General features: G+C 41.9%; 1 protein-coding gene across 3 annotated transcripts in view; it reads left to right on the top strand.

The window, feature by feature from the left end:
- The window catches only part of Unc-115a (actin binding LIM protein Uncoordinated 115a), a 454,123-nt gene that overhangs the window by 365,113 nt on the left and 61,214 nt on the right, over window positions 1–27,796 (top strand). For all 3 annotated transcript variants that reach the window (XM_080272760.1, XM_080272762.1, XM_080272761.1), the window contains exons 11-12: window positions 7,634–7,752; window positions 17,087–17,273. In XM_080272760.1, coding sequence (XP_080128886.1) covers window positions 7,634–7,752; window positions 17,087–17,273 — 306 coding nt within the window. The remainder of the gene's footprint in view (window positions 1–7,633; window positions 7,753–17,086; window positions 17,274–27,796) is intronic.

Raw genomic sequence — 27,796 nt, 5'->3', positions numbered from 1 at the left:
TGCTTATCATCAGACATGCTCCCTCTTTTGCCCTCTCATTCTCAGCGAGTCCCGCACATATACCTAAACCATATTCCCATTCTCTCACCCTTTCACCTCCATTTAGTTTCAGTCAATCCACAAATATCCACTTTTGCATCCTCAAGCACCTGAATAATCTCTCTCTCTTTCACTTCATCATTCACTCCTCTCACATTCCATGTTCCCACCCTAAGAATGTCCTTTGTCCGTTCCTTAGTCGTCAACGTATGGTCCATCCGGGTCCGAGGCGCTTTAATCGCTTTTTTAGTTATTTCTTTTCACGGGGTGGGGCACTAACCCACCACCAACCCTTTTAGTCGCCTCGTATGACAAGCAGGGATACTCGGGGAGTATTCTTGAAACCCCCCTACCCCCAGGGGGGTAATGATTATACCTGACTTCCAATCCTCCGGGACACTACCTTCCTCTCAAGCCAATCTGCTCAACTTCCACATCCATTCTATTACTATCTCTCCCCCATCCTTCAGCATTTCACAACACACTCCATCAATTCCTGGGGCTTTCCCCAATTTAACTTTCTTTATTGCTTCCACAACTTCTATCCTACTGATTTCTTCCTGTCTTCTCACCTCCCTTCTTCTCTCAGCCATTCCCCAGCCACTTATACTCGCATTACTTCCATCCTCTATGTTCAACAATTCTTTAAAGTGTTATCTCCATCTGCTCACTTTTTCTCCCTTCTCCACTAGTAATCTACCATTTTTATCCTTCACTCACCAGCTAACTTCACTTCCATTCTGTCTTACTCTCTTCACCTCTTTTCAGAACATTTTTTTACAGTCCTTCCACTTTACACTCAAATTCCTTCCAAATTTCTCATCTACTCTCTTCTTACTCTCTCTTACTAATCTTTTCACCTCTCTCTTTCTTTCTATACTATAATAACTAATTTCATGGGGAACTATCAAGGTGTATGTTCATTCAACAGCATAGGCTTTGGATAATATTTAGAATTTGCATTTGTAGTCAATAATTAACTTGCTTCTGCCTTGCTGTAGCCAACATTGAATTAGCTGAGAATGTAGATGTAATAAAATGATCATTTGTATAATTTTAGAGTATGTTGATCATTCACTTGAGGTTTTTAGGCATTTATATAAATGCCAATGTCTCATATGTAGCCTTATGTTAAATGGTGAAGTGAAACATCGTACGTCATCTGATTCGTGTTTCAATATATTTATATTTTTTTCCGTTAATACCAACTATTTGATGCCATGTTTTACATTTATTATAAAAAGAATAAACCACCATCACCTTTATAGCTCACAGACATCGAAAACTAATATACTTGCTAAATAAACTGATATGTAAATAAATGATGGGGAATCAACCTGATGGCAAATTGTCCCACAACCATGGACTCAGCTGAGAAGCGCGCAAAAAACTGTTTACCAGAGAGGGGTTAGTTCGTTTCCTTGCTGCAAGCAAGCGCCCATTTTGAATTTTGAATTTTTCCTTTCGTATCGCTTTTCGTATCATTGAGAAAGATACTTTCGTAATGTGGAGTTTGTCCAATATTCATCGTTTTCGTAACATCAGAAATTCATACTTCAGGTTTTCGTTTATCAAGGACTCACTGTAAATGCATCTACATTAAAATTAACTAAACTAACCAAACCCAGCCTAACCGAACCCAGTTTTAACGTAGATGTGATAACAAATGGAAATACTGCTGGACAATCCTTTCCCCCCTCCCCCATTATTTACCTCCGGTAAGTACATCCACTCACTCTATGTAGTACTGCTTTGGGTATCTGCCTTTTCCTCTCTTCCTTCCTTCCTCTTCTGTCACTCATTCCTTCATTCTTTCTGCCTATTGGTGACTTCACACTCCCTCTTCCGTCTTTCTTTCTTTCCTTTATTCTTTCCTCTTCCATCTGCCTATTGGTGACTCTACACTGAGTGACAAGCCAAATGGTTTCCTGTACACCAGGAAACCATTTGCTACACTGGGTGGTAACCATATAACTAAATTATGGTGTTTGGTGATTTAGCAAGTAATTACAGCACCCCAGTCAGATGAGCCAATGCAGGTTTATATCCAGGGGATGGTTGAGGTTTATTGCTCACGTAATGCCACTTAGAGATGACTGAGGCTGGTCACTCTCATCATAAATGTCAAGAGCAACTTGCATAGCCCTGGGCTCTTACGCTTCTCATGGGGCAACATAGGATTGGATGGTGGGTGGATGGATGAAGTACTGAAAAGTTCGTTTGCAACAGATGTTTATAAATGGGAAATTACTTCAAATTGCATAAAGTAAGTAGTGAACTTATTAATAAACGGTGAACATATTAATATCTGTCTCCATTAGTTTTGTGTACTGTAATTCCAAAATAATACTCTACTGGTAACTGAAGTTCCATTTACAGTGAGTATGCTTATAGTTTTGATGACTCATCATTGTCTTACAAGCATCCCACCTCTCCAGTGTGATTACTTTGTCAACCAGCATATGGCAAGCAAAGTGATCATGATCAGAAGGCTAGTGGGCCATTCACCAGCAATTATGTGGGCCTGTTAGGGAAGAGTGAATGCACCCCTGCTCAGCCAGTGACAGAGGCTCTTATAAGCAGATCTTTGGGATAATCAAGCAGTTACAGAACTTTTTCTCATCAGCTATTTGGCTCCCTAATGTAAAAACAAATCTCGACCGTCCTTTAATACAGAGAAGATAACTATATATTTATTGAAGCTAATGGCAACATGAAGAGGGAAATAAATACTCCCAGCCATACAGAACCTGCAATGAGACATCCTAGTTTTTCTAGTGACAAACTATTAAACTACCATGACAGCGAGGAAATTATTATTTTTACTATTATCATTGGTTAAAAAACATGTTAATTCTACTTCAGAGCCTTGATGATAATGTAGGTTGCATCAGTCCCATCAGTTACCTTTGGAAATCCACTTATCTGAATAAATTCTTACTCTCTATTATTTATCACTGCACTGTTATAGAATCTTAATTACTCTTAGCTTTTTTCATACAGCATGTAACTTACTTGGATAATTACTTTCCTAACACTAGACAGGTAGTCCTGTGGAATCATCAGCAGCTAACCTAATCTGACGTCATGCTGTACGTAACCTAACCTAAGTTAACCTGATAAAACCTAATTTTAACATAGATGCCATTTCAGTGGCAGATACCCTGACCTAAGGTAACAAGACCTGAGTTAGCCTTATTTTAACTTACATGCCATAACAGAGGGAGATAACCAAACCAAATTTTAATATAGATGCCATACCAGTGGCAGATACCCTGACCTAATATAACCAGACCTGAGTTGACCATATTTTAACTTGCATGCTGTAACAGAGGGAGATAACCTAACCTAACCAGACCTGACTAACCTAATTTTATTGTAGATGCCATACCAGTGGGAGTTGATCTAATCTAACCTAATCAGACCAGAAGTATGTTAATGTAGATGTCATAACAGAGGGAGATAACATAACCAAACTCAACCAGACTTGGCTTAACTTTATATTAATATACTGTAGATACTATAACAGAAGGGAACCTAATTTATTGTGCAGAGGGAGATAACCTAACCTGACTTAACCTATTTTTATCATAGATGCATTAATAGAGGGATATAACCTAACCTGACTTAACCTAATTTTATCATAGATGCCTTAACAGTGGGATATAACCTAACCTGACCCAACCAAATTTTAACATAGATGCCATAACAGTGGGGAATAATGTACCCTAATCTGCATAGATGCCATAGCAGAGGGAATTAACCTAACCTAACCAGATCTGACTTAATATAATTTTGACATAGATATAATAATCAATGAAAAGAGTTAGGGAAACTCCTTTCCCTCTTATTCGTTTCCCTCCCATATCCAGACTGGCTGTATCTGAATTTTGCCCGTGTTTGGATGGGACCGGATGGTTCTAAACAACAAGAAACTTTGATAGAATCTTACTCACACTAGAGTTAGTGTGTATGCATTCCCAAACATATGCAGTACAAACTTTCTCCTTAGTATGGACTGTAAGGTCTTTGAGCTACCAATTTTTCCCTGTAACTCCTTGTAACTCTTTTATTACTTATTTACTTAATATTGCTATTATTGTGTATTCTACAGTGTTATATATTGCAGTATATACATACTATATTGCATGTCTTACAGTATTATGTATTATGTGTATACAGTACTTATACAGTACCTGTGTTGTATTATTGCATATATTTATAGGCTAGGCATGCAAAATATGATGTTTATCACCTATATATTTATGTGCGCCATACCTAGATGTAGCCCATATCCAACATGCCATTGGGTCTTTTACTGCGGATACAGAAGGGGTTACTATATATAACATTGCATTTGCAGCAGATTTTTATAGAAGGGAAATTGTTTACAGCTGCCTACAGTAAGTGGTGCACATATTGATTTTAGTCTGTAGTTGAGTGATATTGATTTTAGTCTGTAGTTGAGTGTTATTTAAAAAAAAAATAAAAGAATACTTTCCCTGCACTGTCTGCTCAAGCCACCCAAAGGCTTTCCCTATGCTTCTTTCAATTATTATGTGTTCCTGTTATTTTTTTGTATGACTGAATTTTCTAAAAACTTCTTACTGCACAAAAAGCAATTATGGCACATCGTGTATCAGTGTAGGGGTTCCATTAATGCGTTAGTAACATTGATGTGAGTGGAAGAGGGCCAGAGGCTGTTGACAGACCAAGGGGTCACATACTGTAAAGAATAAACAGTATATTTTCGAATTGTGGGTTAAGTTAAGGTATGTTCTCCCTGCGCTCAACTTGGGATGCCAGATGGTTGCGCCAATGCTGTGTGAACGACTGCCTCTGCCCTAATGCCATATCTTTAGGTGATGCTAGGGGATTTGGTGCCCTAAATATTCTGTGAATCCATCCCTTGTATCTTAGGACCTCTTAGTTATTTTATTTATTATTTTTTTTAACAAGTGGAGTGATTTCTGCTTTTTTAAAATTGTGTATGTACTGTACTCTGTTATGCAGCATTTTTTTATTTCTAGATTTAGTCTCACTGCTGCATAGCTTCAAGTTAGGGTAGATTCTTGGTGCCAGCTTTCTGTTATAATTTGTGTAAATATGAGTCATCCTATTAGTAGCTTATTGCCTTATGTAGTTTGAAATGTCTGAATTATATGCTGAGTGGCTCTTAACCCCTTATGGGCAGGCGACTTATTAATTATATGACCATGTGGGGCGGCATATTTTCGGAAAAATAACATATCAAGGAATAAGCCTAAACATGCATAAATCGATGAAAATGGATGAAAAACAAAGGTAAGAGGTGTTACTTACGTGGTAATACGTCCCTGCTGGCTGTGGGAGGAGGAGGGGAGGAGTGAGGGAGGAGCACGGGCAGGCAGCTTATCACCAGGCACGCCTGGGGTGAGGCTAGTGAAATCTTCACACATTTTCTTATTCATCACCACTGTACACTAAATGTATCATTTATGCATTCTTTACACTGTTCATTGTCTTCAGAATCTTATATGTATTTTCTGTTTTACTTAACGCTCATAACAATAAAACTTACATACGTATATTCTATTTTTCTTGAACAATTATAACACTACAACTTATGTATGTATATTCTAATTTGCTTGTTTCAAGGCTTGGGTGAGTAGAGGGCAGGACAGTAGGTGACAAGGATTCCTTATAACCCAATTTCACCAATAAATTAGGACCAAAACTGGCCGGACATTACGTAACGACGCGTGCCTCCTCATGAACAAACTTTACGTAACGTCGCCTGCCTGTTAGGGGTTAAGTTGCTCAGATTGTTTTGATACAGATCTCATTAACCCTTTAACCGCGGGTGTCATTCCAGAATGACATTGCAAAAACTGGACCAAACCGCGACTGTCATTTTCGAATGTTTGTGAATATTTTGAATACCCCGCGTTTTTTCCGTGCGCCAATTGTTTCAAGGGAGAGTAGCTATTAAGTTCTTTCACTCCAGCTGACCTCCACCTCCCTCCTCCCACCCCCCGGGCCCCCCACCCCACCCCTGACCAACACGCATCAGTATCTGTCCAGCTGTGTGAGTGACAACATCGCTGATGTGGCAGTGAAGTGAGGGCAATTACAGTGCCTTTTACCTGCCTCAGTGAACACAGAGTGGGTGTTTATCGTATGTGCAGTGTTCATATATGTTTATAGTATTATTATCAGAATGAGGTTGGCATTTGGTAATGGTGTGTGAGCGAAAAATAGTGATTACAACACCGCTGATGTGGCAGTGAAGTGCGGGCAATTACAGTGCCTTTTACCTGCCTCAGTGAACACAGAGTGGGTGTTTATCGTATGTGCAGTGTTCATATATGTTTATAGTATTATTACAGAATGAGGTTGGCATTTGGTAATGGTGTGTGAGCAAAAAATAGTGATAACAACACTGCTGATGTGGCAGTGAAGTGCGGGCAATTACAGTGTCATTTACCTGCCTCAGTGAACACAGAGTGGGTGTTTATCGTATGTGCAGTGTTCATATATGTTTATAGTATTATTATCAGAATGAGGTTGGCATTTGGTAATAGTGTGTGAGCGAAGGTAATGGTGTGTGAGCGAAAAATAGTGATTTTAGATCGCTCACTTCTGACGGCACTGCCCATCCAGTGATAGTCAATGAAATCATGAAACTAACATCAATGCAAAGCCGAAGGTTAGTACTTTCTATTGGTACCTTATTTTTCTCTCTAGATTTATCCTGTGCAGAGTTATAAAGGTTTAAAGTTTGTTTACATTTTGGCTGGAACCCCCGCAGGAGAGGCCAGTCGGGGCAAAACAATGGCCGCGGTTAAAGGGTTAAAATCTGTCAGTCAGACTTGGGTAGTTGAATGTTTGTTAAGAGATATCTCTCATATATTGGTGATATTTACTGCCATGATTATGAACTGTAGTCATGAGATAGTTGAGTGATTACTCCAGTGCAAGGATGGTGTGCTGTCAGCTTTAGTTGTTACAGTTTAGTAATTTCACCACATAAGGAAGGCTAAATTCTGTAACTTTGCACTAAAGCATTTCTGAATTTCTTCAAAGAAAGGAAATATACAGAGATGTATGACAATGATAATTTAAAGCATTATTCACCACAAATTTGAATTACATTCCTTTTTCCCCATTTTAGATTTTGTAAGTTTCCTTAACATTATTAATCCAAATTAGAACATAATACATACTGTACTAACTTGATCCTTTTCAACTCATGTGTCCATATATTTTCTTGTAATACTGTGTTCTATCAGAATAACAAAGGTACTGTACTGTATTTCCATTCTCTGAGTGGTGTTGAACAGCAGCAGCAGTAGCAGCATGAAGTTTTGGCTCAAGAGGTATCCTGACATTCACTGAAAAGTGTGCTTACTTGTGTGTTTTGTTCATCCTTTATAACACTGAATATTTATTTATTTAGAGCTTGCATTGTATGTCATGATAGTTCATTGGCTGATTGAAGTGGCAGTTGCTTCCCTTTGCTTACCTTAGTCACCTCTTCTGCAAGCACCCCTTTTAGGCGGTATAGCATGAGACCTTACATTGACCCAGTTCCCGTGCGTTGGGTGATGGGCAGGTGTTTCAGAGCGACGGCGGCGGTGGTCTGGAAGCAACAAGGCAGTGAGCATAGATGAGACAGATGAGGCTACTGAGTTAGAGGATGACGAGGTCCCAGTAGAAGACCCTAAACTCAAGGTTGGTTACAGTAAAGTACTTGATGTTAAAACTCCTGTACTCATGAACTTAAACCATATTACTTTCAGCATTTGACATCCAGTATTGATGTTTTAGGGTTGTGTAATAATATCAGTATGATTAAAAGATGCAGTATGGATAACTAGATCAAAAATACATTAAAAAATCTGGGGGTAATAATATACCAACTTAGACTTGTTACTGACTCATATTAACAGTGTGTCATGCCTTGAGAGTAACCATCACTTTACTCATTTCTACATTTACTTTCATGGCACAACGCTCACGGATATCAGCATGACTAGTGCAGAGTTTTGCTGATGTCTTTGAGCGTCGTGCCTTGAGAGTAAATGTAGAAAAGAGTAAAGTGATGGTTATTGAGAGAGGTGAATCCCAGTGTGATGCTTCGGTGAATGGAGAGAGACTGGAATTGGTGAGAGAGCTCAAATACCTGGGTACAGTGATAGAAAAGAGAGGAAAATGTGCAAAAGAAGTGGAAAGTAGAGTGACACAAGGAAGGAAAGTAGCTGGTGCCTTGATAAGAAACAGAGGTTTGAGTGTTGCAGCTGCATGAGGCTTATATGAAGGAGTGTTAGTGCCAATTTTAACATATGGATGTGAGACTATGGGGTGGCAAGAAAATGAAAAGTCAAGGGTAAATGCAGTGGAGATAGGACTGCTGAGGAATGTATGTGGAGTACAGAGAGTGGATAGGATATGAAATAATGTGATTCTTGAAAGATGTGGAGTGAGGAAATCTGTGGACACCAGAGTCGAAGAGTGTGTACTGACATGGTATGGTCATGTGGAGAGAATGGACAACAACAAGACTAGTGAAAAAGGTATATCTGAGAGAATTTCAAGGAGGGAGGAGACGAGGTAGGCCAAGGAGAAGGTGGAGGGATATGATGGATGAGTGTGTGAGGAAGAGAGGTTTGGAAGTCGGTGAGGCTAGGGGACTGATAAGATATCGAGCTGGCTGGATGAATGTTGTGAGGAGAAGTGCATGATCTGGGATTTGGCTTCCCTTTTTAATGTGTCAGCATCTGGATTGACTCTATCAGATACGTTTATGTGAAGCTACACAACGTTGTGAATGTTTTTGGTGTATCAGGTAGAGCCAGGATTCCAGGGGCTTGAATGATGGGTGAATGGAAGCATGGCCCATTGGAGTGGGGAAATTTGGGCTGTCTAGACACTGCTACTTCTCACCCTGCCCTAGGGTTGGAAAGGAGGTCCGGATGTTGATGATGATGAGTAGCAGTGTGAGAAGATGTGTAAGGTTATTGGTGGCTTCTATTGAGCTTGGAAAAACATTACTGTATATGGTGAATATGAAGGTTTTACAAATGTGTGGTGTGGGTGGAAGCTGTTCAATGCTATAAAAAGTTTTCTTGACAGTAGTGAAGCATATGTAAGAGTAGGTGGATATTATCTTGAGTGATGTAGTAACAGTGTTGGAGTAAGATATCCCCATGGATCATCATTTTATAGCAATGAATAAGGTTATGAGAAGGGTTAAAGCTAAAGTTGTGGAGTGACAAGTTGGGGTGGTAATTAATGGCAAATGACAAAGTATCTCAGATCTGATATATGCAGTGATGCTGTGTTGCTTGCTAATAGTGAACAGCATAATTGTAGACTGGTTCAGAGTTGTTTGAGTGGCTGTGAGTGTTGTGTTTTGAAAGTAAATGTAGATAAGAGTAAAAGTGAGAGTTGTTTAACCCCTTAACCACGGGCTTATTTTGCTTTTTCTTGCGGCTCTTGTGGGCATATTCGTGCTCCGACAGAGTCTCTAAAAATATTTGCCAAAAATCAGTTATTAGTCCTAGAATATTAAAATCACCTATGCTTATGGCACATACCTTCAGCTTTCTCCTAGGGTGTTTGTTGAGCCTTTGTCAAGTAACGTAGGACTTGTGGAGACCTCTGAAATTGGGTAACGAGGTCTCCACATTACACTTCCCGACAACCCATAATATGATTACCACAGCCTGATATTTTCTCTAGAAACACTATTCTATGATTCTCAAGTAGTTTGGAATCCATACTCAAAAAAAAAAAAAAAAACACTGTGAAAGCAATGAAAGTTACGAGGGCGTATGACCTTCCCACTTCCGATCGTTCGCTGCTGGTGTCCTGTCATTTATTATTCAAAAAAACACTCACAGTTTATATTTCTATTACTATATAACACTTATATATATCCACAGTCTTTATCCATAAGTTTCCTTGAGTAATAGTAGTTTATTGTCACTGTAGGGATTCAGTTTCTCTTTCAGCAAAATACATAGCATTCACTTTCTCGTCCTGTATACTAGCATTGAGAGTGAATGTCACTTTCACCTTCACTCTCATAACTCATAGTATTCATACATGCTAGAGTGAAACTTTCACTTTCATTACTTCTAGTATATATACTCGTATTCTTATAATACTACTCTTTTACATTTCTATTTACATTCTCTATTTTATTTACATTATTTACATTTCTATATTATTTACACTGTGTTATGCACTGTCACTTGAAGTAACTTATAAAACTATTTTCCACTGTTCACTTATATTTACATCCATTGCTTTCACTTGCTGTTTACACATTATTTACATATTATTTACAATTCCACTTGCACTGTTTTACGCACCAGAAAGTTCGTAGTCACTCTCTATCAATTGTCAGCCCTTTACCTCTTTCCACACGAGGTTTAGTAGGGGGTAAAAGTCACAGGGCCATTTGCATGGGACTAAAAAGCAGCGGAAGTTAGCAGGAGCGAATCCGACGTACTTTCACCTTGAAAGACGACAGTAAACTGATAGTGGGGGGCCGGGGGGGCCTACCTAGGGAGAATGCATTACTCCCAATGTCAGCCTCTTGAGAGCTGCTAATATATAACTTTGAAATGATTGGCAGGAAATCTAGACAATATATTATAAATTAGGCAATTCCAGGTGAATGTAAATATCACTTAGGCTTCTCCCTTCCCTCCTTATGTATATTTTTAGTACGAGAATAGATTATACGGCATATTTCAAGGGGAAATAAACAGCAAAAATTAGCGAATGAGTGCACATGAGGTGTTGTCAGGTGATAATTAGCCAATTCCAGGTGTATGGCACTCTCACTTACCTTATTTCTTTTTGGTATATATTATTTGATATAAGAATAGGGCATAGGGCTTATTTCAATGGATGAAATCAGTGGCAAATTCCAGGGAAGATTTACTTAGCTTAACACGGCCGGGCAGGCGAGAGGATAGGTTAATGGAGGGAAGGTAGGGAGGAGAGTCTAGAACGGGGAGAAATGGCTAAATTGTCAACAATGGACGGGAGTACAGATGAGATTAGGAGTGCTGACTAGTGTTGGACATTGGCAGTACTGATAGATGATACAAGCTACCACTTGAAAGCCCGGGCAAATTCAAATTAACACAGAATCGCAAAAGTGACGCCCCGCGGTATGATCCCTTGCTCCCAAGCATCACGAAAGTGACGCCCCGCGGTTAAGGGGTTAAGAGAAAAAGTTATTTGCTGGTGAATAGAGGAAGATTTTGAATTGGTGAAGTACCTCTCAACAGCAATAGAAAATAGAAATACTGTAAATGGAAAAACAGGATTGGGAAAGGGGTGGTAACAAGGAGGAATACTTGGCTGCCAAGCATAGGGCTAGAAAAGAGGTATACAGGGCAAAATCTGAGTCTGAGACTTTTATTTGATAACCTAAATAATGTGGAAAGGAAGAAAATGATATTTAAGGTGGCAGATCAGATGAAGAGGGAAAACAGGGGTATCATAGGTGAACAGTGTGTGAGGAATGATAAAGGGAAGGTAGTGGTGAACAGTGGGGATATTAATACCTTGTAAACGGGTTGATATCTATTTGTAGTACATTCTTGGTGCCACCACCCAATTCTGTTCAGCTTGGCAGAGCCTCTGGTAGTGAAGGGGTTAATGAAACCTATATCTGTCTTTTGCAGTTGCAAAAGTAGCCCCTAACCTGAACGAAAACGCCCTGGAGATAGCAAGAATAAAATAAGAAATACGTCACCAGATTCAGCAGGTTAAAGACGCCCAGAGAGAGCATTACAATCAGTTGCTGAATGAGGAGTTTGACTGGAACAGGGACGGTTTGGAGCCAGTCGATCCAGTGATTGGCCCTTGGCCTTTAATTTGCGCTGATAATGTGAGCAGGGCAATAGGCACAATGCAGGTGGGGAAGGCAGCAGGTGTGTCTGGGTTGACAGCTGAAATGCTGAAAGCCCCAAGCGAAATAGGAATGGGGTTAGTTACTGACTTGATAAATACGATTATATATGAGTGTGAAGGTAGTGGTGAACTGAATGAACGGAAGACAGTGATTGATTATGTACTGTATGTGTGGATGACAGGATGAGAAGGTGTGTAATGGATGGAAGAGTATATGGATGTTGGGGGAGTCAGAATCAGTTTCCAAATGAAATGGAGAAATGGAAGAAGGGAAGGACAGGAGGAAGTAGCTCATACGAGGAGAGTGGAAAGGTTACAAGAGGATGGAAATAGGGCAGAATATAAGAGGGAAGTGGAGGAGCAATTGGGTAAATATGGATTGGAGCAGATGGGGGACATGGAAAGTGTGTGCAAGATATTCACAGAAGAAATCTGTGCAGCATGTGAGGTGGTGTGTGGGGTGAAGAGAAACCGAAAGGAGGTGCAGGGAACACCATGGTGGAATGAAGAGGTGAGAGAGGCAGTGGCACAAAAGAAGGAAGCATGTAGTGAGTGGGTGAGAAACAGGGGCGTGGAAGAAGTTGAGAGACGGAAGTGAGAATTGTACGTAGAGAGGAAGAGAGAGGTGAAAAGATTAGTAAGAGAGAGTAAGAAGAGAGTGGATGAGGAATTTGGAAGGAATTTGAGTGTCAAGTGGAGGGAATGTAAGAAAATGTTCTGGAAAGAGGTAAAGAGAGTTAGACAGGGTTCCAAAGAAGTTAGTTGGGGAGTGAAAGATAAAAATGTTAGGTTACTAGTGGAGAAGGGAGAAAAGGTGAGTAGATGGAGAGAACGCTTTAACGAATTGTTGAATATAAAGAATGAAAGTAATATGAGCAGTTCTTGGGAACATCTTTGGATTGGTACAGAGGAAGACCTTAAAGAAGTAAACAACAAATTTAATAAAATAGCTCAGGTACTAACATACCAAGATAAATTCATCACAGGACATAACTCAGCAACGAAGGCAATCGTGAAAAATCTGAAAAAGACGGAAAACATAGCTCTCGAAAGTGTGGCTGGGGAATGGCTGGGAGATGGAGGGATGTGAGAAGAGAGGCAGAAATCAGTAGGATGGAAGTTGTGGAAGCAATGAAGAAAATTAAAATGGGGAAAGCCCCAGGAATTGATGGAGTGTGTGGTGAAATGCTGAAGCATGGGGAAAAGACAGTAGTAGAATAGATGTGGAAGATGTGCAGATTGGCCTGGGAGGAAGGTAGAGTCGCAGATGAATGGATGTCAGGTATAATTATTCCCCTGTACATAGGAAAAGGGGAAAAAGAAGTATGTGGTATTCATAGGGGCATTTGTCTTCGTAGTGTTATAGGAAAAGTATATGGTCTTATACCTATAGACAGAGTTAGGGAAATAACAGAGGAATTAGTTGGAGAAGAACAGGGAGGTTTTAGGAAAGGAAGAGGTTGTGTAGATCAGATATTCATTCTTAGATCTTTAGTGGAAATGTTTGTAGAGAAGGGAAAGAAGTTGTATGCTGCCTTCATGGATTTGGAGGAAGCATATGACCGGGTGGATAGACAAGGATTGTGGAAAGTATTAAGAATATATGGAGTAGATGGGAAGTTGCTGAATGCCATGAAGAGTATTTTTGAGGGTGCTAAGGCTGCAGTGTGTGTGGATAGTGAACTGAGTGAATTTTTCTATTTGAAGGTTGGACTGAAATAGGTATGGTCATGTCTCCATGGTTGTTCAGTCTGTATATGGATGGGGTTATAAAAGAGATGCAAGGTAGGGCAGTGGATGTTGGAGTGGCCCTGGTGAGAGAGGATAATGTTTGGAAACTCCCTGTACTGTTGTTTGCAGATGATACCGCATTGTTAAGCGAAGACGAAGGGCGCTGCAAGGCTTGGTGGATGGGTTTGGGAGAGTACGTAAGAAATGGAATCTAAAGGTGAATGTAGGGAAGAGTAAAGTTATGGTCTTCAAGAGAGGTGAAGTCAGTGAATGTACAGTGAGGTTGGATGAGGAGGAAATGGAATATATGAGTGCATTTAAGTACTTGGGGAGTGTGATGAGTAAGGATTGAAGTTTGGAGGGTGAAATGCTTGAAAGGGTGCAGCAGAGAAGAAAGGTTGTTGGTTCCTTGAAAGCATGGAAGTGAGCATGGAAGTGAAAACGTTACCACATGACAGTAATGTGATACCAACTCTAACGTATGGAAGTGAAGCATGGACCTTGTTGGAGGGACAGAAGTCAAGAGTGAGAGCAATGGAAATGAGTTATTTGAGAGGAGCATGTAGAGTCACAAGGAGAGACAGACTGACAAATGAGGAAGTGAAAGATCGTTGTGATGTGGATGTGGATGTGATAGGAAGCGTTTGGAGAAACACACTGAGGTGGTTTGGCCATGTGGAGAGGATGGAGAGTGAGAGACTAATGAGGAGAGTATATGTGAGTGAGGTGGAGGGGGGGAGAGGGAGAGGGAGGCCAAGGATGAGATGGAGGGATGGAGTTTAGAGGTATATGAGAGAGGGGGGTGTGAGCTGGGAGCAGGGCAATGAAATGGCGGGGGACAGGGCGACATGGAGGCGATTTGTTTGTGTCCATCCCTTGTGGGATTAAGGCATCTGGCATTAGATAGATATATAGATAGTGTTGCCCCAGATGATTGGCTGAAGAGTGTAACTATAAATTTGTAATAAGGAAAGGGTGATGCCCTGGATAGAGGAAATTATAGAGGCATAAAGCTCTTGGACCAGGTAATGATGGAGAGAGTTCCAGAAGGTACGATTAGAGAAAGAATGAATATTGATGATATGCAGTTTGGGTTTGTGCCAGGCAAAGGGGCCACTGATGCCATATTCACTGTTTGACAGCTTCAGGAAAAATATATAGGAAAGAAAAGAGATCTGTACTTTGTTTTTGTTGATTTAGAAATGGCCTTTGATAGAGTCCCTAGGAAGATGAAGTGGGCAATGAGAAAGCTTGGGATCAAGGAGTGGCTGGTTAGGGTGGTTATTGCTATGTATGTGGGTGCCTGTGTCCAGTTAAGGGCAAATGGAGATTTGAGCGATGAGTGTTCTGTGAATGCTGGTGGTATCAGGGGTCAGTCTTGAGCCCCTTGTTTTTTTATCATGGTCCTTGAAGCCGTCTCGTTTGACTTCAGAAATGGACTCCCATGGGAGTTGTTATATTCCAGTAATTTGGTGTTGATTGCAGAGAATGGAAGGGAGGCAGAGGTAAGATTTAGGGAGTGGAGAGATTGTATGGAGCATATGGGCTTAAGATCTTAAGTAAATGCAGATACCGTATAACAAAAGTGATGGTATCTAGGGCTGGTGGCATTACTGTCAGAGAAAGGGAGAGTGGCCATGTGCAATTTGCCACAAGGGCATGGGAAGTAATTCCACCTTGTGCAGTGTTTGTGATAAGTGGGTGCATAAGAGATGTAGTGGTACCTGTATTGGAGGTAGAGTGAGAGATAATGCTGATTTCATGTGTGTGTTGTGTTGAGGAGAACATGTGGAGATTGTCAGGTGTGAAAGGATTGAGCTTGCTGGTGAGTCCCATGAGTATTTGGAAGAGTTTCGTTATTTGGAAGACATATTATATGCTGGAGGCAAGGCTGGAGCTAACTCTGTGGCTGGAGTGAGGAGTGGTTGGAAGATGTCCAGGGAGCTGTTTTCTCTCTTGACATTGAGAGGGCTCTCTCTCCCTTCTAAGGGATCTTTGTATGCAGCATGTGTTAGGAGTGTAATGCTGTGGTGGTAGTGAGACCTGGGCAGTAAAGGAGGAAGAAATTTGTAGGCACAAACATACAGAAGTTGCAATGATTAGGTGGATGTACAGTGCGTCCTTGAGCGCGAGGCCTGGGGGGATAGGTTTACAATGAAGGAGTTGAGAGGTAGGATGGAACTGGAATGTACTGTTGTTGCAATGAGGAAAGGTAGAATGAGATGGTTCGGGCATGTGGAGAGGATGGGGGATGATAATCGGTTGCAGAAAATGAGAAGCATTAACGTTAGGGGTAGGGTTGCAAGAGAAAGATCGAAAAAGACTTGGGAGAGGTAATTGAGTGTGACCTCAGGGATATGGAACCGAATAGGGAAGCTGCAAGAGATTAAGCAGCATGGAGAGCCTCTAATAGGTGATCAAAGCCGATGCATGCAGGCATGTTGGAGCCTTTAAAAATGAAACAAAATGAAACAAATCATGCAAAAGAAGTTGGATGTAGAGTGGCACTGGGAAGAAAAGTGACAGGTGCTGTGAAGGTGCTAATACTAAACAGAGGTCTGAATATGAAGTCTTGCTAGAGAATTACATGAAGTGCTCACCTTAACACATAGGTGCAAGACTTTGGTTTGACATAGGGTTAAGAACTGAGAATATGAGCAGTGGAAATGAGAAATACTGAAGAGTGCATATGGAGTGCATATTGGATATGATAAGAAATATGATTCTTGAGAGATGTGGAGTAAAGAGTTCAGTTGATAATGAGTAAAGGAGAGTATGTTTAGATGCTATTGTCATATGAAGAGAATGGATGTAAATAGGATAGCAAGAAGGATGTATGTAAGTGAGCTGGTGGGTGAGAGATGTGGTTGGCCAAGAAGGTTGATAGATAATGCAGTTGAGTATGTGAGAAACGAGTTACAGAATTTGATGAGGCTAGGAAATTGACAGGGGATTGAGTTAGTTGAATGCGTGGAGGATCTCATGACACAGTCTTCGTGTCCCATTTTTTCCTTGATACTGGACTTACTGACTCAGTGTGGCAGGTGTATGTAAAGTGCGTTTGTGAAGAAGAATTATTTTTTTTTTTAAGGTGAACTTGGCTTGTCACTCAGTGTTGAGTCACTTAAGGTTAGCACTGTATTGAATGATCAGAAGTCAGCATTATGTAGAGTACAGTATATATTTATTATATTATCTAAGAAAAAATCTTGAAATACTGTATTTAATTGTTCATAGTTAATGATGGCAATACACTGTTATGTGAAATGATTGGTTGATTAAGAATATTTTCACATGAAGTTATTTATATTTGCTGGGCTAACTGATTTATTATAGCAGAAAATCTTTATGTAAATTATGTAGTAATTAATGCTCTGCTAACAAGCTTAAATATCAACAGAGGGAAGAAGCTGAGTTAAGCAAAATAGCAACAGGTATTGGGAAGGTGTTCCTACAGCAAGTGAAGGAGCGTGAGAAGTTTCGGGCTTGGAAAGCAACACACTTGGATCCACGCAATGCCTCACGCACACCTGCAGCTGACCGTGAACCAGGGAACAAGTTACGTTTTGGATCATCTCTCAATGCCTGTAAGTTCATACAGATTGGTATTGAGAACCAATGGTAACAGTAAGTCCTTATTCCCAGGGAAGCCGATAGTGAAATACTTAAATAATTATCACCAGTAATGGTAATACCGTATTCCATGTTAAACTTTAGCATATGCGTGGACCCTTGTAAGTAATACTGAGCTAAGAAATTTTCTACCATCTCAGTCTAAATTTTTGAGAATGTCCTCCAGGCAGGCTTTGAGTAATTTTGGTGAAACTGACCTCTTTTCTGCCACCTCTCGTTAATGATATTTTTTGACTGTCCTTATGGAGTTTTATGTTAGCAGCCTTATCTCTCTGAAGTCATGGGCAGATCCAGGGGTGTTGCCTTAGTTGCCTGGGCACCCCATGGTTGGACTCACAAAAGTGATAGGCACAGGAATGAGTTCTGAGAGAGAGAGAAAAAAAAAAATGAATAACCTCTGAGAACAACAGTCAGTCAAAATACATTTAGCAGATAACTCTTATGATTTTCATGCTTTGTTACTTTTTGTACTGTATATGGCAGTTTTTTTTTTTTTTTTCCAGAACAAAAATTAAATATGTCAAATTTTTCTGCAAGGATCACAGATAGCTAATAACACTGCATTCGTCCTTACAAATATCTGTAGGTGCAAAGATGAAATAAGAGGTATTACAAGTGCTCCAACTGGACTCTACTATTTTGTTTTTATTAGTTTGTATATACTCTGCATGTTTTCCTTTTATTGGTTCATATGTACTGGTATATCTTTTATCATAACATGGTGTAGGGCAACACCCTTGAATTATTCCTGGATCCTCCCTTGAAAGTCTTGTTAAGCCTTTACATAATTTGTTTTATACATTATTCTTATATTCCTCTCACCACTGCTTTTTCAACAGAAGTGAATGTTTTTCATAATCAGTTTGGTAAGCATCATGCATAGAGATCTCTTAAGTAGACCCTCACTATAATGGACGTCAGTATAGTGCATGTTGGACTTAACCCCTTAAACGCGACCGTGTACGGCCGATCTCCCCCCCCTGTGGCGGGGTTGTAGCGGGGTCTGAGTACCTGTGGGAAAATATTTGCCAAAAATCAGAGATTAACCCTAGAACATTAAAATTTTTATGGCATATAGTACTTACATTCAGCTTTCTCCTGAGACAGATGTTGAGCCTTCGTGGACTACCAAAGGACTTGTGAAGACTTGCAAAGTTGGGTAACAAAGTCTTCACTTTCACACCTCCAGAAACCCAGTTTTCTTTCTACCACAGCCTCAATCTGTCACAGTACACTTTATACAACAACGTACAGGTTGTTTGGAATCCGTATTTGTACAGTAAGCACTGAAAATAAGGCTATAATGAACGGAGCGCACGGCCAACATGCAGCGCGGCGGCGATCTTCCCGTCACTGAACACACATTTCCCTTTTCATGGCTGAAAACACGTATACTACATTATTTTCCTTCATAGTACTTCGCAAAGGCTCGCTTGGCACTATTACAGCCCTAAAAATCACTGTCACTGCCAGTATTGTGAAGCGGGAATGAGGAAGACCGCCGCGGCGCGAGTTTATTCAGCCTTACGGCAGGCACTTTATTCTCGCTCCGGTCGGCCACTCGCACTTCATTTCTATCGCTCACTTTCACTCTAGCTGTCAGTTTTTTGCCTTATTCATCAGTGTCACTGTCCATTGTTATAAAAATAATATTTTCTACACAAGAAACTGTCACTGTCAGAACATAGAATAGAAACATATGCTTTCAACTTCTTACGCTGGAGTGACTGTCACTCGCAGTACTTATATTATTACTATGTACAATTATTTACACAAAAAAACACTGTCACTGTCAGTGCTTTTACAAGTACATTCACTAATTTACACTCATCAGACTGTCACTGTCAGTACGTAAAAGAAAACTAAACACTAGTATCACTGTCACTCTCAGTATTATTTTCAAGATTCTTACCCTTATTTTCAATATCTAGTCAGGCTGCGGTAGTCAAAGAAACACGGGTAAGCACAGAGGGGAATTTTGCACTCTTTGCACTGCAAGGAGGTGCGCCTAAATGTTCTGTCCTGCCTGGTAGTGTGGCTACACACATGACACCTCCTGAGTGCTTTTCCCCTCTTGGCAGTGGCAGGCAGTGGCTCCAGGCAGTGTCGCTGAAGGTAGGCCTGACACTGTAGGCGGTCTGGAGGTGTGTGTGTGGGTGGCGCCTGGGACCTGATGGCAATACCTGCCCAAAACGCTGAAGCAGCTGGTACACACAAGTCTTTGAAAATCGTCGGAGAGAGTAGTTTGCTGGCTTCCTGTTCTTGATCTTATACAGGATGAAGGCGTTCAGCATGCACATATCAATCAAGTGCAAGAACACCTTCCTGTACCAGCGACGGTTCTTCCTCAGGCAGTCTATCTCTCCGATCATCATGTCAGACTTGTCCACCAGCCGCATATTGACGTTGTAGTCAATAACAGCATCAGGCTTCATCACAGGCTCGCCAGTCCTTCTGTCGACCTTCCCTGTGGCCAGCATTTCCCCCTTGTGAACTGTGGTGAGCACATTCACGATTCTCTTATCGTGCCACCTGATCGCCAGCATCTTGTCAGTTTTCTTCAGGTGCACGTCTCCTTGCTTTGATCTTTCAGCCTCGGGGAAGGTAGGGTAGTGTGCCCTATTGCTCCTGACAGTGCCACGTGATCCGACGCCGTGTTCAGAAAGGTACTTGGCGAGTTTTGGAGCTGTATAGTAATTGTCCGTATACAGGACATGATTCTCGCCAAAGTACTTTTTCAACAGCACTTTCACCACAGAACCAGAGAATCCAAGGGGGTCAGTCTTGTCCAAGTCCACATTGCTGGCGGTGTAAATAACGAAGTCTAAGATGAACCCCGTCTTGCAGTCGCACAGCACGAAAAACTTTATTCCAAAGCGGTGGCGTTTGCTAGGAATATACTGCACGAACCGAAGACGGCCCCTGAACAAAACCAAGGACTCGTCAATCACAACTTTCTTGAAGGGGCGCAGGAACCTCGTAAACTTATCCTTGATCAAGTTCAGGATTCCCCTCACTTTCCATAATGGGTCAGTTTGGGAAGGCTCATCATTGTTCGCAAAGTGAAGGTAAGTCATGAGCTGCCTGAGACGATCGCGACTCATGTATTTATTGAAGATGGGTGTGGGGCAAAGATCGTCTGAACTCCAGTATTCCTCGAGCTTATGCTTCCAATTGTGGGGCATCAATAACATCAAACCAATAAATACAAACAGTTCCCTGATCGTTACAGGAACCCATGCTGCCATCCGCGAAGTGGATGGCGTTGCAGCTTCACCTTCTCCTTCACGAACTGCAGCAGATTGCCCCTCGTACCTGTTCGTCTCGGTACAAATCTGCTCCATTGCTTCGTTATCCAGGAAGGCCAACAGGTAGTCCAAGCATTCACCATCCTCTGGGACAGGGAAGTCAGCCTGTATTCCGCACCCACTGGCATCAAAGGGCAGATCTTCCGGCACAAAATCTGAGCCCTCTGACCACACGAAGGCATCCAGAGTGCCCTGCCTAGGCTGGGAGGTGCTGGGGGCGGCGGTGGGTGAGGCAGGCGGTGAGGCAGTGCATGAGGCAGAGGCTGTCCTAGGTCATGTCGGTGTAGTGGTGGTGGTGGTGGGGAGATAAGCTGAAGGTTCACAGTCACTCGCGGTGGCGTGACTGGCGAGTTGCCTAGTGCGAGTAACCTTAGCTAGTCTTACACTAGGGGACAAAGTTCTAGCCCTACTAGCACAAACACTGGGCCTACGGAAACCTCTACTACGTAAACTAGACTGCCTACTTCCCTTCCGAGGTGGTGAAGGCGACTCCGAAGACTCCGGAGAAAGGGCAGCTGAAGATGACGACGAGAGAATGGGGCTGGGAGTGCGTGGCGGGCTGGCGGTGGCGTGACGTGGTGTAGGGGACAATGGCTGGGAAGCTGGGTCACCACTTCTTCTCCTCTTGGCCCCCTTTCCATACACTAGGCCCCTTTTCACAGGAGCCTTGCCTGTTGAGGTGCTTGGCACAGGAATAGTCACTTCTGGCACCTCAGACTCAGCACTCGATTGCGTGTCCGACTCTGCCAGGCTAGATAATACACCGACGTCACTTCCATAATCCATGGACGCTTTCAATAACTCACTAGCTATAGCCGAGTCACTAAGTCCCTTAGCAGTTCCTTGTAAGGGTTTGTACGGGGTGGAGGTCACAAAACCCTTTTTCGGAGGGCTGGAAGGCACAGACTCGGAAGAGCTTGAGTTGGACATGGTGTTACCTTGAAAGATTCGCGTGGACTGACGCTAAACAGGGGCAAACCGCGCGAAAAAATGCTAGTGTGACAACTGGGGAAACAAGCGTTTCCAAATAGCATAAAGTGCTTGCGAGAGGAAGGCGCAGATTGACACGTATGAGCTGTCCGCATGCTGCCATATCGCACGACGAGGGAGGGCCGGGCAGCAGTGCGTGGGTGGGTAAAAAAAATGAAACTTGGCAACAACCAAGGTCAGTAGTACAAAGGTCAGGTGTGCTAAAAGTAGCTCAAAGGTGGCAGTACTGATAGACAATACCAGCTGGAGCCTGCTTGCCCGCGGTTATTCAAAATTTACTAGAATCGCAAACGCGACGATCCGCCGTTATGTCCTTTTGGCCGAGCGTCGCAAATGAGACGATCCGCATTTAAGGGGTTAATGGACAATACGAAAGCCACTGAACTTATAACAAACGGTGTCCATTATATGGGGCACAGTGGGTCACACTCAGAGTTGTTAAAAGTGCCCAACTTACATACTTAGGTTAAAGTATTATTTCATTCACAAAATTTTATACACAAATTAGTTTAAATAGTAAAAGTAATAAAATATCTTCTTTTTTAAAGTGCTCATGTACGGAAAGTAAAAAGTATCAACAAGTTCTTAGTCACATCCCCCCTATAAGCTAGTTCATTATCTGGTGTTGGAAATGTGACACTGCCAGAAGTAGAAACTGCTATTTCTAAGTTGAAGAATAGGATGCCATCAGTATTCGAAGAAGATTACATAGAGAAGGTTTATGTACTGGAGAGAGTGCAGTGAAGTGTCTTTTGGAGGAACAGAATTGCATCAGTAGTATGAAAGAAGGCTGTGACTGCATACAGTCTTTATAAAAACAAAAGTGGTAAAAGTCTATCTATCTGTCTATTGCTAGACGCCTTAATCCCATAAGGGGTGGCCACAGACAAAGCACCTTCATGTCGCCCTGTCCCCTGCCATTTCACTGCCCTGCTCCCAGCTCACTTCCCCCACTCTCTCATATACCTCTCCACTCTATCCCTCCATTTCATCCTCAGCCTCTCTCTCCCACTCCCCCATCTACCTCACTCACATACACTCCCCTCCTGAGTCTCTCACTCTTCATCCTCTCCACATGGCCAAACCACCTCAATATATTTCTCCTAACACTTTCTGTCACATTCACTTCCACACAATGCTCCTACAGTTCCTCATTTGTCAGTCTGTCTCTCCATGTAATTCCACATTCTCCTCTCTAATAACTCATTTCCATCCTCTCAATGTTGACTTGTGTCCTTCCAACAAGGTCCAGGTTTCACTTCTGTATGTTAGAGCTGGTATCACAATATTATCATGCAGTGGCTTTTTTACTTCCATGCTCACTTTCCTATTTTTTAGCACTGCTTTCAAAGAACCAGCAGCCTTTCTTCCTTGTTGTACCCATTCAAGCCCTTCATCCACCAAATTTCCATCCTTACTCATCACACTACCGAAGTAGATAATGCAGTTGAGTATGCACCCACATTTTCTGTTTCCACATCGCCCAACCTCAGCGTACGTTCAGTGACTTATTTGTCTCAAAGACCATAACTTTATTTTTCCCTACATTCACCTTTAGATTCTGTTTTTTACACACTCTCCCAAACTCATTCACCAAGCCTTGCAGTTCCCCTTCATCTTCGCTTAACAATACAGTATCATCAGCAAACAACAGTACATAAAGTTTCCAGATGCTGCTCTCTCTCATTTGGGCTTCTCCAACATCCACTTCCTACCTTGTATTTCTTTTATAACTCCATCCATATACAGATTGAACAGCCAAGGAGACATGACACATTCCTGTTTCAATCCAACACTCAGATAGAAAAATTCACTCAGTTCACCAACCACATGCACTGCACCCTTAGCACCCTCATACATACTCTTAACGGCATTCAACAACTTCCCATTTACGCCACATATTCTTAATATTTTCCACATTCCTGGTCTGTCTGCCCTGTCATATGCTTTCTCCAAATCCACGAAGGCTGCATACAACTTCTTTTCCTTCTCTAGAAACTTTTCCACTAATTACCCAAGAATGAAAACTGATCTACACAACTTCTTCCCTTCGTAAAACCTCCCTGTTCTTCTTCAACTACTTCCCTTTTTATTTCCCTAACCCTGTCAATAAGTACCCAAGCATATACTTTTCCAATTACGCCCAGAAAATAAATACCCCTATGATTACCACACACATCTTTTTCTCATTTTCCTTTGTACTAGAGAATAATTATACCCGACTTCCAATCCTTCAGGACACTACCTTCGTCCCAGGCCAATCTGCACATTTTCCATGTCCATTCTACTACTTTCTCTCCCCCATGCTTAACCATTTGACCACATACTCCATCAGTTCCTGGGGCTTTCTCCATTTTGACTTTCTTCATTGCTTACACTACTTCCATCCCACTGATCCCTTCCTTCCCCCTCGCCTCCCTCCTTCTCCCAGTCATTCCCCAGCCACGTATACTCATATTACCTTCATTCTTAATGTTTAACAGTTCCTTTAAGTATTTTCTCCATCTGCTCACTTTTCCTCCCTTCTCCACTAGCAATCTAACATTTTTATCTCTCACTCCCCAACTAACTTTTTTATTACCTTATCTCTCTTTACCTCTTTTCAGAAAATTTTCTTACATTCCCTCCACTTTACACTCAAATTCCTTCCAAATTCCTCATCCACTCTCTTTTCACCCTCTCGTACTTTTCACCTTTCTCTTTCTCTCTGCTTATAACTTTGACTTCTGTGTCTCAATCTCCTTCATGCTTCTGCTTCCCATCCACTCATTATATGCTTCTTTTGTGCCACAGCTTGTCTCACCTCTTCATTCCACCATGCTGTGCCTTGCACCCCCTTTTGTCTTCTCTCCACCCCACACACCACCTCACATGCTGCACAGACCTCTTCTGTGAATATCTTGCATACATCTTCCACCTCCTCCATCTGCTCCAAATCATATTTACCCAATCTCACCTCCACTTCTCCCGTATATTCTGCCCTTTTTTCATTCTCTTTCAACCATTCTACCCACCTTGTATGGACTGCTTCCTCCTGTCCTTCCATCCCATTCTTCCTCCATTGCATTTGAACCTTGACTTTCACCACCACCAAGTGGTGGTCAGAAAGTCCATTCCCCCAGCCTTTGTTATACTCTTGCATCCATTACATACCAATTCATTTTCTCATCCACACACACATAATCAGTCATTGCCTTCGTTCATTCAGTTCACTACCCACTCTTCTCATCACTCACCATGTACGAAGTATACCTGTGTATCATTTTGTGCCTAATGGGGTATTTGCTTTCACCAACCCCCTTCCTGCACAAATGTCCACTAGAGCACTGCCATTCTCATCTACTTCTGCAGGCACACCCCAGTCATCAGCTACTCCATCCACCCTCACATTCCCAACTTCTCCATTCATATCTCAAATCAGAAACACTCTCTCAATGCTTTCACACTTTTCCATGCATACTTCCACATTTGCCCAGAACTCTTCTTTCACCCTGCTTGCAGGATCTTGTATCGTCGCATACACATACACAATCACCCACATTTCTTATCCTCCTTTCAGTCTTACCCTCACAATCCTTGAACCACCTGACCATACTCTTATATTCTTCCATCTCTTGCATAAAACAATATATACTCCCCCTTTTGCCCTCTCATTCTCACCTATTCCCGTGCATATACCCCATCCTTACTTCCACCCTCTCACACTCTCACCTCTGTTTAATCTCAGTTAAATCACATATGTCCATTTTTTCACTCTCAGGCACCTGGACAACCTCTCTCTCTTTCACCTCATTATTCGTTCCCCTTATATTGCAGTTGCAATCCGTACCTTGTCCTTTGTTTGGTCCATAGTTGTCACCTATTGGTCAGTCCCGATCCAATAGAAGTGAGTGTAAAATTTACCTTGATTTAAGGCTGTTGAATGTTTGTAGAAAAGGTATCTGGAGGAATAATCACGGAGAAGGCAAGGGAATGTTTGGTCAGCTTTTGCAGTTATGTGAAAAGTCTGTCTCTGTCTATCTATTGTCAGATGCGTCAGTCCCTCAAGAGGTGGGTATAAACAAATCATCATGTTTGCCCCGTCCAATGCCATTTCACTGCCGTGCTCCCAGCTCACACACCCTCTCATATACAGTACCTCAACTCCATCCCTCCATCTCATCCTCAGCTTTCCCCTCCCTCTCCCCTCCTCCACCTCACTTTCATACACTGTCCTGATTAGTCTCTTGTTCTCCATCCTCTCCACATGGCCAAACCACCTCAATGTATTTCTCCTAACGCTTTCTCTCACATCCACATCCACACCACAATGCCCCTTTACTTCTTCTTTTGTCAGTCTGTCTCTCCACCTAACTCCACATGCTCCTCTCAAATAACTCATTTCCACTGCTCTCACTCTTGACTTGTGTCCATCCAACAAGGTTCAAGCTTCGCTTCCATATGTTAGAGTTGTTATCACAATACTGTCATGCAGCGACTTCTTTACCTCAATGCTCTCTTCCCTGTTCCTTATCGCTGCTTTCAAAGAACCAGCAACCTTTCTTTCCTGTCATACCCTTTCAAGCACTTCACCCTCTGAACTTCCATCCTTATTCAACACACTACCCACGTACGTAACCACTTAACCGTGGGGTGTCACTTTCGTGATGCTTGGGAGCAAGGGATCATACTGCGGGGCGTCGCTTTTGTGATTCTGTGTTATTTTGAATTTACCCAGGCTTCCAAGTGGGGGCTTGTATCATCTATCAGTACTGCCAATGTCCAACACTAGTCAGCACTCCTAATCTCATCTGTACTCCCATCCATTGTTGACAATTTAGCCATTTCTCCCCATTCTTGACTCCCCTCCCTACCCCTCCTCCATTACCCTATCCTCTCGCCTGCCCGGCCGTGCTACGCTAAGTAAATCTTCCCTGGAATTTTTCACTGATTTCATCCATTGAAATAAGCCCTATGCCCTATTCTTATACCAAATAATATATACAAGAAAGAAATAGGTAAGTGAGAGTGCCATACACCTGGAATTGGCTAATTATCACCTGACAACACCTCACGTGCACTCGTTCGCTAATTATCGCTGTTTATTTCCCCTTGAAATATGCCGTATAATCTATTTTCGTAATAAATATACATATAAGGAGGGAAGGGAGAAGCCTAAGTGATATTTACATTCACCTGGAACTACCTAATTTATAATGTATTGTCTAGATTTCCTGCCAATCATTTCACTGCTATAAATTAGCTGTGTCAAGAGGCTAACGTTGGTAGTAATGAATATCCCTAGGTAGGCCACCGCCCCGGCCCACCCTTATCAGTTCACTCTCATCTTCCGAAGTGGAGGTACGTCTGTTCGCTCTTGCTAGCTTCAGGGACTTTTCACCCCCATGCAAAGGGCCCTGTGACCTTTACCCCCTACTAAACCTCGTGTGGAAAGAGGTAAAGGGCTGACAATTGATAAAAGAGTGACTACGATCTTTCTATTGAGTAAAACAGTGCAAGTGGAATTGTAAATAATGTGTAAATAATGTGTAAACAGCAAGTGAAAGTAATGACTGTAAATATACGTGAACAGTGGAAAATAGTTTTATAAGTTACTTCAGGTGACAGTGCATAACACAGTGTAAATAAAATAGAAATGTAAATAACGTAAATAAAAGAGAGAACGTAAATAGAAATGTAAATGAGTAGTATTATAAGAAAACGAGTATACTGTATACCCTAGGAGTAATGAAAGTGAAAGTTTCACTCTAGCATGTCTGAATACTATGAGTTATGAGAGTGAAGATGAAAGTGACATTCACTATCAATGCTAGTACAGTAGTGCACCAACTTTCGCTACAGCAGGATTCACGGAATCCACTTTCGCGGCATGCACCAAATATTCCCTAACTTCCACTTTCGCTTGAAAAAAATCGATTTTCGCGCACAAATTTTGGGTTTGGGACAATATTTTGAACTTTGAATTTCCTGCACCGCCCGCCCGCAACCCACCGCCATCTTGAATGACGTCATGTCAACACTCTGTCCACCCATTCCCGCCATTGTGTACGAGCGTGCTAGCTCCATTGTGTTGGATTCTTACGGTTCAGTGGCCTCTACTATACCTGGTAGTGTGGGGAAAGGGCCTGGTGGTGTGGGGGGAGAGCCTGGTGGTGTGGGGGAAGACCCTGGTGGTGTGG

Source organism: Coenobita brevimanus, chromosome 51 (assembly GCF_032717465.1).
Source record: "Coenobita brevimanus isolate Jiangsu-jjx chromosome 51, ASM3271746v2, whole genome shotgun sequence".
NCBI classification, from domain to species: domain Eukaryota; kingdom Metazoa; phylum Arthropoda; class Malacostraca; order Decapoda; family Coenobitidae; genus Coenobita; species Coenobita brevimanus.
Note: the sequence above shows the minus strand (reverse complement) of the source record. Positions and strands in the feature narration are given on the sequence as shown.